The following is a 13916-nucleotide window of genomic DNA, read 5'->3' on the forward strand; positions in this document are numbered from 1 at the left end:
TCCACGTAACCCAGCATTTTGTGTCTCAACAGGACCCACATGGGCATTGGGAAGCTCACCAGCAGGGGCACATTATACCTAACTGTTGTCGACTCCTTGAGGCCACAAAAAGAGAAGAAAATCCACACCCCTTTCTTCCCATACTACATATACTTGCTTTCATCAATTCACTTCTCCATTTTGATGTCATCATATCCCTTTCTCTTCATATCTCTTCATATGTAGTGTCTGTATGTGTGCATTGATTTCATTCCAGTGACAGAACATGCATTTTTCCAGCAAGCATTCAGATTTTTAATATAGATATATTTATTTATTTATGTTTTTTACATCACTGATCCATTGAAATTTTGATTCACAGAGACAGAATCACAGCAATAGGAAAGGCCTCTATTCCCACAAAAATAGTGTGCGAGGGGGATGCACTTTCCAGACAAGAATAAATAACAAAGATACCAAGTTAGCACTTTAAATTGTCCTTCCCAGATCTCTTGGTGGCAAAGGAATAGATCTCTGGGGAGAAGAGGCTGAAGAATGGAAAGGGGGTGTAATACACAGGAATTGAGCCTCTGCTGCATCCCCCCTCCCCAACCTGACAGTTAAGTTGCAAACACAGCTCAAAGCGTCATGTCACAACACAGCTACAACACGCGACTTTGCAGCTATCAGACCATCACGCGTTAAGTGGCACTGTCCCCATGATCTTTCAAAGAAGGGGACAAGAGTAATTGACACAGCTTTAGGGATAAAGGAGAATCACAAAAATAGAGTGGGGAGTTTTCTCTCTTGAGTTATATACAAGGGGGAGAGGGAGGGGACCAAGTTCTGCTTTTGGATGTGAACCCCTTGTGTGTCCATCGGGGATGAAGTTTTATTTCTTCAGTCATCAAAATAGCAAAAGCATCCCTTGGCTATAGTGGCAGTACTATGGCTGTTTTGGGAGAAGAGCAGATAGATTTGATTGGCCAAGTGGAAAGAAGAACAGGAAATGGGCTTAATAAAAACAACTGCATTCTCCACCACAAACTCAAAGTATTGGCCAATTGTCTCTCCTCCATGACGACTGGGTTTTAAACCAATTTAGCAAAAGGTTTGAGGATAAAGTACCTCATTGGCCCTGCCCAGCACCTTCCTGATGATCAGTAGATGCTAAAGCTTACAGTGGAGTGACAGACTGGGAGTTTTCTGCAGTGCTACTAGGAGGGTTGGGGGGAAAAAACAGTGTGAGGTAGGATGGAAAGGAAGTGTGTGTCTAGATTAAGGCTTGCCGAGTATACTATTACCAAAACGCATGGGAAGAAAGTTGCACATTGCTGAAGTGGGGGCGGAACCTGCAGCCAAGGCAACAAGAGTTGGAAGCGGGCAGCTAAGGAGTGGGGACAACAGGATTGTGCAAAGAGCAAGTGGCAATTGACTGGCTTATTCACAAACAGCAACATAGACATCTTTGTGGCCACAAACACAGACATGGGCCCCAGGAGAAGTCCCCTCCCTCATGCTATGTATAGAGATCCCTGGAGACCCCTCTCCTCTCCCTTTTTCCCAAGCCTGGGGGCCCCTAGGCTGGGAGAAGAGAACCAGGCATAAAGTTTGCATATTTATATGAAGAGATGTGGACTTGAGAAATCTGCAGCCTCCGGATGAAAAGGGAGATCCTGATGGAAGGAAGGAAGGAAGGAAGGAAGCTCTCTGACAACCGGCAGGTTTAATTTGCATGGGGATAGTATATTCTGCAGGAATGGATACAGAATTAGTCATAGAAAACAGAGCAAAAAATAGGTTCTCAGAACAAAGGATAGTGGCAGAGGGAAGGTTTAGGATTTTAAAAGAACATAAACAGACCTTTCTGCCCAGAAGACTGTGTAGTTCTTGTTTCATTTAGGGTAGAGAAGGTTGTGTTTTGATATGTGCATACACACACACACACACACACACACACACCTATCTGTCTGTCTGTCTGTCTGTCTGTCTCTCTCTCTCTCTCTGCAGATAATTGCTCTGTACAGATAACTTCTTCATTATAAGCCACCCAGAGTCATATATGTGAGATGAGCGGCTATATAAATCTAATAAATAAATAAAAATTAATTTTAAACCAACCATCCATCTTTACATTCAGAATGACCGGCCTCAAAAGCCTGAGTATTCCTAGAGATTTAATATCAACCCATTTTCTAGCTCTGACCATTTCCAGCAGGTGCCATTCCTTTTACCAGGGATCTCCAGGGATATGTATTGCTTCCCCCTTTCCATGGGATTGCTGTTAATGGAGGAGAGGGCAGACGAAATTCTTCAAAATAAAAAAAGGTGGGATTAAAAATAAACAAATAAACAGATTCATTTTGGAAGAGCGTTCCCATGGGGGTGGGTCGAAGCAGTGAAGGGACACGGGGTTCAGAGTCTCAGAAGACAGGGAAAGGGATCTAGGCCTGGGGAAGTGAAGGGTCGCAGTACAGAGGGGAAGTCTCTCAGTCGGAGAAGAGGCTGGCGAAGCTCTGTCGGAGGCTGCGGATGCTCTCAGCACGCACTTCATCCTGACTAAGGCTGCCCCGCGGCACCGGTGCCTCTGCAAGGGGGAAGGTATTGGTCAGAGACTGGGATTTGCTAAGGAACAGTGAGGGAGGAATGGGGGGGCAGGAAAGAAGGGAGGGGTAGACGGAGAGGAGAAATGAGAAACACACTATTAAAATCAGGTCAGGCAACAGAACTTGCTTTGTCTGAAATGCTGGGAGAGAAGAAAGGGGAGTTTGGGAAGCATTGCCCTCCTTCTCTAGAGTAGGGTAAGAAGCAAGCACAGAGCTGCAAAGGGGGCAAGGCCATTGAGAGGCCTCATTGCCCCCCTCCAGCCCTAATTTAATACTTCAAAGGAGGGTGCATCCAGTAGGGAAAGACTAGGGAAATGATCCTGCAGCAGGAAAACATGAGGGAAGAGGGAAATTCTCAGACATTTTCTTCTAATTGAAACACCCACCCCCCCACCCCCTCGGCCACCCCATTCCAATTCTTTCCAATTCTTTTCATTATGGATAGATCCTGTTGAATTGAGAGCAGAGGAACATGAACTCTCTGTGTGATTTTGGCAAGCTTGGGCTGACGAAGAGCTGCAGCGAAATATTTGAAGAAGTTATTCAGCAAGAAGTGCTTTTCTGGAGCCCTAAGTGCTGCTGCCCTTGTATGGAACTGCTTCTCTGTTAAAAAAAAATAATAACAATCTTCTTGTTGATCTCAGCAAAACTGACCCCCTATAACTGGCATAACCCGTGAAGCCAATTGAAAGTGAGGGTAATACTTTCTGCTCTCCCTTTCACTGGCCAAACAATTTCATCCCTGTTTCTATGCCACCCCTGATAGACGGCCATGGGAAACACTTGTCACAGGCAGCACAAGTGATGATGAAATACATCTTTCCTAAATTTATGCTAACCCCTCAACTTCAAATTTATCCTGCAAGGTTTGATTTATATACTATAGTTAGGGGGTTTTAAGTGTACTTTTTTAAAAAAAAAAAAAAGCTTTTTTTCTTCCAAATTTCAACTCAGGAACGTGACATCTTAAAGCATGGGGTTTGGGGTTTTTTTGCATCCTTTCGAATGATGACCTTGTATATGTGGAGAATCAAGTAACTCTTTTCTGTTTCAGGAGGAGTTATTATTTTTTTTTTTTTTTTGTATAAAAAGTAGTGTCTAGTTCTCACAGTGGCAAACAAAAGCGAACATAAAAAAGCAAGACAGTTGTGATGATGTCAGTGAAGAATTTCTTATAAGCAAGTGACCTTTCATTCTCTTCCCTCCCTTGTCATCCTACTGCACCTCATCATTTCTCATTTAATATTCTCCCCTAGCCCCTTAGTGAACTTTGACAAAAGTGAAAAGGACACAAAATGACAACACACTGATTTTGCAAAAGTGATCTTGAATTGGTGTTAGGGGAAAGTGCATGTAGCACGGCTTGTGCCCTTAAGTATCTGAGGTTACCAGATCACCATGGCAACCTACCAAACCCCTGTTTAGCTAGGAACAAAATCCCCACATTGCGAAAATTAAGTCTTGGAGCCTGCCTAACCCTGATCCCTTCACAGAGAACCCAAGAGTCCAACGCTTACTTCAGCTGGGGCTGGGGTGGAGGTGGCAGATCCTGACTGGGTTTCTGGGCAACTTGTGGCTTTCCTTGGCTTGGTGGAGGACGGTTCCCTTGTTGCCCTGGGCCACCAGGACCCTGCCCCTGAGTACTGGGCCTCGGCTGCTGGGTAGTGGGTGGTGCTGGGCGCTGCTGCTGTGCTCCTGCTCCCGGTGGGCGCTGCTGGGCCAGGCCCCCTTGACTGCCCTGCCGTGGATGCTGCCGTGGTTGACCGCCAGCCGCTGGAGGGCGCTGGGCCTGCTGGGCCTGCTGCTGTTGCCCTGGGAGGCCCCCAGATGCTGTCTTGGACAGGCCAGCCCCTGCGGGCCGCTGCTGCTGCTGCTGGGGGGAACCTTGCTGCCACTGCTGCTGTCCTCCGCCACTGGGGCTCGGCCCTCTCTGAGGCTGGGGGGACTGTGGAGCAGAGGGTGGCCCCTGCTGGCGAGACTGCTGAACTCCAGGCCCAGGCTGGCGCTGCCCTGCAGGACGTTGCTGAGCCTGTGGTGGGGGTTGCTGGGTGGTGGGGCTGGGCAGACGCTGACCCATTGCGGGACCACTGGGCTGTGGGGTAAGGCCTGAGAGTTGCTGGCCTTGGGGAGGGGGGCGTTGCTGAGATGGAGGGCGCTGGGAGCCTGGAGGTGGCTGCTGAGGTCCTCCTGAAAGACAGAGTGAAGACTGTTTTAGCCTTCTTAATCTGCTAAAATTCCCTTTCAACAAAAAATTCTGATGCCTTCCACCTGAGCCACAATTTCCCCCAAAGCATAATTCACCTTGGGGTGGAGGTCTCTGTTGGGCTGGAGGGCCTTGTCTCTGTCCAGCTTGAGCTGACTGAGCCTATGAAGGAAAGCAAACAAAAGCAGGCGCATGCATCAAAATTTATCCTTCTTTCCTTTTATCCCATCCTGCCAAGCTACAGTTTTCCTATTTCTGCCATATTCTATCTTCTTTGTAGCATCGGCCATGCAATACAAGAATGTCTCCAAATCTTTCCTTAGTAGGCTGCCCCATTCAGGCATTCAATCCCAAAAAATGCATAGATGACACATGGAGGAATCTTTCTCCACTGGAGCCATCAAATACTGGGAATCATGTAAAATCTTCGCAAAACATGAGGAATGGATTGACAAACAGAGAGTTTTCCTCGCCCTTCCTTTTCCCCAGATGCTTGGCAATACATGGGGGTGGGGAGGGGAAAGTGTCTCTAAACCGCTGAAGTTTGTTTTGACAGATGTGATGATAGCAATTTAGCTAAGGAAAAGCTTCAAAGCACAAGAGAAGCATTCTTCTTCATAACACAAACTGTTATGGCAGCCACCAACTTCAATGGCTTTTAAGGAACATTAGACAAATAACAGCCATTTTACCTGAGACGGTTATATACTTCTAGAATTAGAGGCAGTATGCCTCTGAATGCCTATTGCTAAGAATCATGAATAGGAGGACCTGGTGGCACTTGTGAATTTCACAGTGGCCTCTAGCTGGCAATTACTGTGGGAAACAGAACGCTGGATTGCATCCAGGAGAGTTGCTCTTAAGATCTTGAAAGTGAGATTGGACAAATTCAGAGTAGACCAATCTACCAATGTTTATTATCCATGGCATTTAAATGAAATCTCTACAGTATTATAGAAGAACACCAGGTGCTTGAGATCAAATAATTAGAAAGAAATGTTGACTTTGACTTCATCGTATAGGCTTTCCTAAGCCATCTAATCAGGGACACGGTGGCTCAGTAGCTAAGACGCTGAGCTTGTCGATTGAAAGGTTGGCAGTTCAGTGATTCAAATCCCTAGTGCCACGTAACAGGGTGAGCTCCCATTACTTGTCTCAGCTTCTGCCAACCTAGCAGTTCGAAAGCACGTAAAAAGTGCAAGTAGAAAAATAGGGACCACCTTTGGTGGGAAGGTAACAGCGTTCCATGCGCCATTGGCATTTAGTCATGCCGGCCACATGACCACAGAGACAGCGCTGGCTCTTTGGCTTTGAAACAGAGCACCGCCCCCTAGAGTCAGGAATGACTAGCACATATGTGCGAGGGGAACCTTTACCTTTACCTTTAAGCAATCTAACTGTCCGTTATCAAAAACAAAAGAGTTTTTGTTGTCAAAATTATCAAAATCAAAGAGTCCCTCATGCTGAAATCTTCTGCATCTTTTTGACCCACCAACTTTTAATTAGAAATTTCAGATACTAAACCTGGTTCTAATGCAGGCAACCTCTGCTTGGTTCCCCATTACTGTTGCCATAATCTGAACTCTACTGTAAACTTCATTATCACCGTTTGCTGCTCTGAGCCAGCATTTCCTCCTTCTTCTGACTCCTTTCCTTCAATTTCTAGTAAGCAGTGACTAAACATAAACTACAGGGGAAAAACAAAAAATGAGGAATGACTAATGTTCTGTTTATGATGGAAAACAAAGTCGTAATACCTGGGCATGCTGTCCTGAGGCAGAGCGCACAGGGGAGGGCACAGGGGTGCGAGGAATGACCTGGGCCATGCGTAACAGTACCAGCTCCACAATCAGCTGCTTATCTTCCTCTTGATGGTCTCCAATCAGAGGCATGGATGATCCCACTACCTGAGGAAAGAACAAGAACAAGCAGGAAGTGAGCTGTTTCCCTTAAGTAGAACATGTGTGAATTAGTCCAAGACTTTCTGCAGGAAATGACGTTATTGTTGTTTTTTAAATGCCTACTTTAAACATTAATGGCACTAGCAGAAGTTTCAACTTCGGATGAAAACAAATAGGCAATAAGAAATATGGATAACATCCAGAGAATAGCTTTCCTCTGACAGCCTCTCTCCCTACAGAAGATAATCATCTGCAGAATGGAGATAATAACAGATGACCACCATTACAGGATATTTGTTGGAAGGATTACGTGTCCTGTGTGTATAAACACTAAGCAATAGTGTTAACAAAACCACATGGTGCAATGGGTGGTGACTCAAAGAATACAGTCTGATCCATGTAGCCAGGAAGTAACTGGAACGAAGCCAGTTTGTCCCACTGCCTGTAATATGGAAAACCAATTGCACGTCATCATCAATAGACAAAATATACATTCACCAAAAACATAGGAAAATGCAGTAGAAGCAGAGTGGACCCTAACATTAACCGCCAGTTGTTTTATAATGGTTGAGCTTTCCAATACACATTGAACTATATATTCTGGATATTAATAAGAAGATTGAGTTTTTTAAGGTGGGTCAAGTTTTTCCAAACCATTCTCCAAATCTTTTCAGTAAATATCCATAAAGTTTTCTGCAACAATAGCAATGACAGAGGTTCCCTGACAGACTAAATTAATGCTGGATTTTTTGAGTAAAAGGGGAGAGAGAAAATGATTTGGCCTAATGCTATCTAGTGAGCATCGCAGCTGAAAATGGATTTCAACTCAAATCTCTTTGGTCTGAGAGAGTACAATACTGTCCTGGTACCCTAAAAACACATGTATGTTGTGGTTTCATTATTTCCAGAACAAACTTGTTAAAAAGAGCTGATTTGCTTAAAAATCCTCAATTTAAAAAGAAACTTTTAACCTGGCATTCTGATCTTCCCTTCTTTTAGTAATTTTTTAAAAGGGTTGTGTTCCTTGGTACATTCGTTAAAATATAAGCATTCCCAGCACCAAACCTCAATAATGTGGTCACGTCCATCCTTGCCATGTAGAGCTTCTACTGCACAGATGTCCAAACCACCAAAAATTTCTGAACAAGTGTCCACCCATAGCTTGTACCTACCGCAGAATGGAAAAGATCAAGAACAGAGACAAAATTATAAATGTAGCACAAGTACAGAACCCTCCTAATTTTATCACTTTCACTCAGATATATTTAGCCAGGAGAAGACCTTGGGAAGCCATAGGGAGGAAGAGTCCTCCTATTCTAAGCATTTATTTATAATCCCTTCTATCTACCCAATCATATTTCGCCATCCATGCCACTCACCTATCTGACATAGCTATTTGCTCCAACATGGCAGAGCCAGTATTGGTTTTCCAGTTGCCTGAAACAGAGGTCCTCCTGCCAGGGGAAAGAGGACATTATGGGTATTAAAAGATCCAGGGAGGAAACAGAGAGCAAACATTTCCTTGAAAAAGGAGGTCAATAACATCAGGAAAGAGACTGATAGAGATTGAGAAGGGGGAATTCAAATGGGGCTTGTCAGATAAAGAGTATATTAAATATGGTGTTTTGAGTAACTGAGTCCTCAAAGGAGGAACACTCTAAACTTTCACTCAGAGATAGCACAGAGATCGAAAAGGATGGGGGGGAGCAGAGTGGTACGTACTGTATCTCTCATAGTTTGTAAAAAAAGAGAATTTCAGCAAGTGTAGATATTTCAATTTTATATGACAATGTGCGTTTGCCAAAATTCCCATATAGTTCACTTATTAACGATGCGAGACCCAAACTTTTGCAATGGTCACCTCTTCCAGGATTGTTTCTAGAAAGTGATTTGAAAATGCTGACCAGGATCAATAAAGCTTCATGGAAGACATCATTCTGCTGACGGGAGGAGGCAAAGTAGAAAGGAAGTTGATTTAAGTAATGGTGGGATCAAGTGCAGGTCAAGAAGCTTCTAGGGGGAAGTTGCAACATTTGCTAAGAGTAAGGAAACATAAACATGGCGAATTTTTACCAGACTCACATGTAGGCTTTGTAGTTATTGCCAATCTTCTGTATACGGATATCATACTTGGCATCAATAAAAGGTTCTGAAGTGGCATAGGTCTTGGTGAGTGCTACTACACTGGCTATGTCCTGGAAATCATACTGGTTCTCCACCTTGACCTGTAACAAACAGAAGCCTTTGCATTTACTGTATCAAATATAAGCAGAGAAGCCTACATCACCCACATTTCAGCAACTGAATTTTGACCTCTTTAAAATCTGATTTATCCTTCCAAATTGCATGTTTTACATATTTCTTGGCTAGGTTTATTGTGTGAAATTCTCTTCTTCATTTGATCACATCATACAGGAATACAATAGTGCCTTATTGTAGCCCATTATTTTTATTTATTTCCCCCAAAATGTTAAATATGAAAATACAAAAAGCACACCACGTAATGATTTAAACAGATAGTGCTGAAGCTCTTTATCCGGGAACACCTACTGACATAATTTTCTCATGGATTCAGCCTGCCATAAAAAACTAGCAGAAATCTTTATCTAATGGTTGGGCCCATTCTGTAGTGTCAGCCTCTTTGACAAAGGAGATAATGCCTCTTGCCTTGGAAGAGTCAATGATGCCAGCCATCTTCGGACCCAATGGGTTTTTGACAGTGGTGAAATCCTCTGAAGTCTGCTACCGGTTTTGTGAGTCTGCTACTGAGCGCACGCTTCGCACACACATGCGTGCCTGAGGTGCACTCACACAGCACTAAAAAAGGAACATTTTGAAGCCTTCAGAGTCTGCAAAGGTAAGTAGAACAGCGAGGGGTGGGGAATCCGCTGTGCCACACAATTTAGATTAGCTAGAAAGCAGGAAATCCGACGATCCTAGCTAATATAAATCGCGCATCACAGCTGATCATCGCCCAGCTGATTGTCGGAAATACCGGTTCGCCTGAACTGGTAGCATTTTTTACTACGGTTTGCCCGAACTGGTCCGAACTTGTAGCATTTCACTCCTGGTTTTTGATATCTATCATCCAGTCTCCAAACCTTCCCTTTTTGGGAAAAGTTGTTGACACTGTGATCAATCTGCAGTTGGTGAAAACCTGGAGGAAATGGATGATCCGAGCCCATTTCTGTCAGGCTTCAGACTGGGATTTAGGACCGAGACAGCTTTGGCCATTGATGGAGACGACTTATGGTAGAGCCAGGATGAAGTTGGTGCATCCATCCTTTGTGCTCTTGATCTTTTACTGCAGGGGTGTCAAACTTGCAGCATCACATCATCACATGACGTATCACAACTTTTCCCCCCTTCGCTAACTGGTGTGGCCAGTGCGTGACGCATCCAGTCTGCAGGCTGCGAATTTGACTCCCTTGTTTTAGTGGCTATCAATATTGTCAACCTCTGTATCCTTCTAAGTCAGTTTCATGGGTTGGGGAATGGAGACACACATATACAGTGGTTCTCTTCCTTTCCCTGGGCCAATTCCTGTTGATATTGTTGGTGGAAGAGGAGAGAGAAATCATTATCTTGGTCCCTCTTTTATGGGAACTCACATGCTCTGTTCTTCTCATCTCCTTTTCAGTTATTGTGTGAGGTCATCCACTGGTTTGGGATTTGATACATTGATGACACTGGAATAAGATGTTTTATCCCTGTGTCTGGAAGCTATGCAGATTTGGACAGGGAGGGACCCTCTCTGACTCAATCCCACCAAAATCAAGTGGCTGTGGGTATTTGGTCTATCAGATCTGGAGATATTCCATCCCTGATTGGGTGGGATTGTATTTCTCCATTTAAGAGTGTGCACTCTGGCAGTCTTCCTAGGCTCATGGCTCCTGCTTGAGGAGCAGGTTGTAGCCTTAGTCAGGAAGACCTTTGCACAGCTTCATCTGGTGCCCCAGTTCTGTCCTTTCTTAGAATGGGAGGCTCTTCAGATAGTCACTGATGCCCTGGTCACCTCATGGCCTAACTACTGTAGCATGTTCTATACAGTGCTACCCTTGAAGACTACTCAGAATTTTCAATTGGTCCAGAATGCAGCAGTGATGGTGGTAATGAGCATGCCTTGGTATGCCGATGTACCTTCATGGTTCAAGGTACTGGATAATACCTTTAAAGCCTTACATGGCACAGGGCCTTGTTATCTAAGGAACCACGTATCTCCCATAGTATCAACCTGCCTGATTTAATATGGCAGGGTTGGCGACGCTCTCTGAGTTCCTTTGATTGAATAAAGCCCTCTATCGGGATGCCAGAAATGCCCATTCTCTGTAGTATAATTTGCTCACTGGAATGAAGCTCTCTCTGAGATCCAGATGGCTCCCACCCTGCTGGTGTTTTGAAGGGCCTTAAAGACTTGGCTTCCCCCAGGCTTTTATCAACAATGAGTGAAATTGCCTGGATTGTGTGGGTTTGTTTCTCTTCTGTTCGTGTCAACTTTTCTTCCTTTATTTTTGTTTCTCATTGTTGTTGTTTTCACAAACATCAGGCAACAGCTCTCCAGCCAAATGTACTCATCCAGTCTGGTCTTCCAGAGAGGATCTGCCACCCCCGCCCTCATTTTGTGAGGTAAAGCAGATATGGATCAGACAGCAGGCCTTCTTGGTGGAAATACCCTCCCTACAAAATTTGCAGTTGTTTTGGAAACAGGTCAAAAGCTCAATTCTAACAAGTCTTTGGTCCCAGTTGAATGGTTGTGGGTAGCTATCTTGAGTTTGCTTTTGCTTTCTCATGGTGGTTTTGTTATACTGTGGGTTCTTTTTGTTTTGGCCTTTATTTGTGGTTTTATGCTGCCCAAGGCCTCCAGGACCGGGCTAGGTCACAAGTACAGTTAAATAAAGAAACAAACAAAATCAATTTCTATACTTGTTCCTAAACAAAAGAGGAATCCATTATAAATTGCAGCTGGAGTTGCTGGGGAATATTTTAACACTGAAGATCTATTTGTGGCTAATTGGGACAGATGTTACTGTGAGGAAAGATTATTCTTCCCACAATTGCCCCCTGAAAAGGAGCGGAAATGGGGATGTCAGAGACAAAACAGGAATGCTCTACAATCTAATGGGTTTCTGTCTCAACAATGAAAATAACCTAGGAAAGAGGAAAAGAACATACTGTTTCTTGCAACTTGGGAAGAGACACAAAGCAGGAGCTTAGCAGCTCTGTGGACTAGGTAATAAACTTTGCATTCCAGGCAGAGCAGGGATCTAAGTGATCAGCATGTAACAGATACCGAGATAAACAAAGATGAAGGCAAACTAATTAATCTAGATCATTTAAAAGAAAAACCTTTGAGTTGCCTTGCAGGCCTTCTCCCCACTGCTGAGTCAAACTGCTTTGAGTGAGCAGAACATTTTAACTGCTTTGAGTGAGCAGAACATTTTAACATTTTATCAGTTGACCCCACTGAGTGTCCCTGTGCCTGGCTCTTTGCCTCAGTTTCAGATCACTGCCAATCCCATGACTCCCCTTCAAGGTAGGGTTACCAGGTTACAATTGGAAAAGAGGATAATGGATACACTACCTACTGTATATGGTATTTGAATTTTTATTCATTGGAGAGGAAGGGATTACAAGTGAGTAAAGAGGCACACAGTAAAGTGGGGAATAAATAAACATTGAGAAAGTACTAGCCCTTAAGAGATGGGACGTGGTGGCTCAGTGGCTAAGATGCTGAGCTTATCAGTCAGAAGGTCGGAAGTTCAGTGGTTCGAATCCCTAGCACCACGTAACTGAGTGACCTCCCCTTACTTGTCCCAGCTTCTGCCAACCTAGCAGTTCGAAAGCACGTAAAAAATGCAAGTAGAAAAATAGGGACCACTTTGGTGGGAAGGTAACAGCTCCTTCAGCATTTAGTCATACCAGCCACATGACCACAGAGACGTCTTCAGACAGCACTGGCTCTTCTGACTAGAAACAGAGATGAGCACTTCCCCCTAGAGCCAGAAATGACTAGCACGCATGTGCAGGGGGGACCTTTACCTTTACCTTTAGCCCTTCAGGCAAAAAGCTTCAACTTCTAATTGAGGTCTGGTCAATTTCAGGCAGCTGTCACACTGGTGAGAAGGTACTAATTAAGGTCACAGAGTTGAGCTTGTAAACTTGGGGTTAACCCTTATTAGGGAAATGCTACACTACAGTGAAAAACTGCTTGAGAACAAATACCCAAAAAGCTGAACAATTTCTGATGTTAAGGTTATGCCTGCCAGACAAAGGGCATCAGAACAAAAGAGCCTCCTTTTGCTGAACAACTGATAATCATACTCTGAGGTAATGGGTGATCCTACAGAAATTAATACTTTGGGGCTACTCTTGGATGGTGACAAAAGAGTAGGGAAATGCTACTTTAATCCTAATGTGGTTAAGGATGGCTGAGAAAGCCCATTTCAGAAAGTTGGGGACGATAGGAAGGCAAGATCATGAAACATGGTAGGAAAAAAAAGATTGTTGCCACCACAAGATGTTTATGCCATGGTTAAATGCAAGTGGGAAAAGACCTTTAGTGAAAGGGTTACATTAATGTATCTCAAAGGCAAATCTGTGTGAATTTTATTGCAGGATGGTGGTTTGTGAGTACGCTCGAGTGTACTCTGGCTCTGGTTTTTTGAGAACTTTTATACCTCACCTTTCCCATTCCAGAATGAGCATGTCCCATCTTTACCACCACTGGGTATTTGGAGGTTGTCAGCTGGAAAAGGAAGAAGAAGGAAGAATCACCAAATGTTGACAATCACTGCCATTAGGCACCAAGGTCACTGCATTAAAAGAAATTACAATGCTGAAAAACAAGGAGCCATGTACAGTGGTGCTTAAAAGTTTATGAACCCTTTTGAATTTTCAATATTTCTGAATAAATATGACCTAAAACATCATCTGTTCTCCACCCAAGTCCTAAAGCTAGATAAAGAGATCCCAATTAAAATGAGCCAAAAAATGTTGTACCTGTTCATTTATTTACAGAGGAAAATGATCCAAATGGCCATGCACAAATAAATAAATAAACTCAATAAATAAATGAACAAGTATAGTTTTGAATTGTTTTCCATCTTAATATGAAATGGGGGTTTTGTAAGCAAGTTAGAGTTAATGGAAGGCAGGGCAGGCAGACAAACTGATTGTTTTGTTACAACCCAATGGTTCCTTAATACTTGGATATTTGTAAGTTGAATA

At 43.7% G+C, this 13916-nt stretch overlaps 1 protein-coding gene across 2 annotated transcripts in view; it reads right to left on the minus strand.

The window, feature by feature from the left end:
* Positions 1-285: 285 nt before the first annotated feature.
* Positions 286-13916, minus strand: part of SYN1 (synapsin I) — a 99533-nt gene continuing 85902 nt past the window's right edge. Inside the window, exons 6-13 of one of the 2 annotated variants that reach the window (XM_034433973.3) lie at positions 13372-13434; positions 8772-8914; positions 8069-8143; positions 7755-7857; positions 6546-6695; positions 4887-4950; positions 4103-4772; positions 286-2566 (exon numbers count right to left, since the gene is read on the minus strand). In XM_034433973.3, the coding sequence (XP_034289864.2) occupies positions 2539-2566; positions 4103-4772; positions 4887-4950; positions 6546-6695; positions 7755-7857; positions 8069-8143; positions 8772-8914; positions 13372-13434 (1296 nt within the window). In that variant the 3' untranslated portion in view covers positions 286-2538. Of the gene's footprint in view, positions 2605-4102; positions 4773-4886; positions 4951-6545; positions 6696-7754; positions 7858-8068; positions 8144-8771; positions 8915-13371; positions 13435-13916 lie in introns of both variants that reach the window. The other variant, XM_034433972.3, reaches the window with a different exon arrangement.

This window comes from Pantherophis guttatus, chromosome 2 (genome assembly GCF_059756535.1).
Source record: "Pantherophis guttatus breed Tessera chromosome 2, ASM5975653v1, whole genome shotgun sequence".
Classification (NCBI taxonomy): domain Eukaryota; kingdom Metazoa; phylum Chordata; class Lepidosauria; order Squamata; family Colubridae; genus Pantherophis; species Pantherophis guttatus.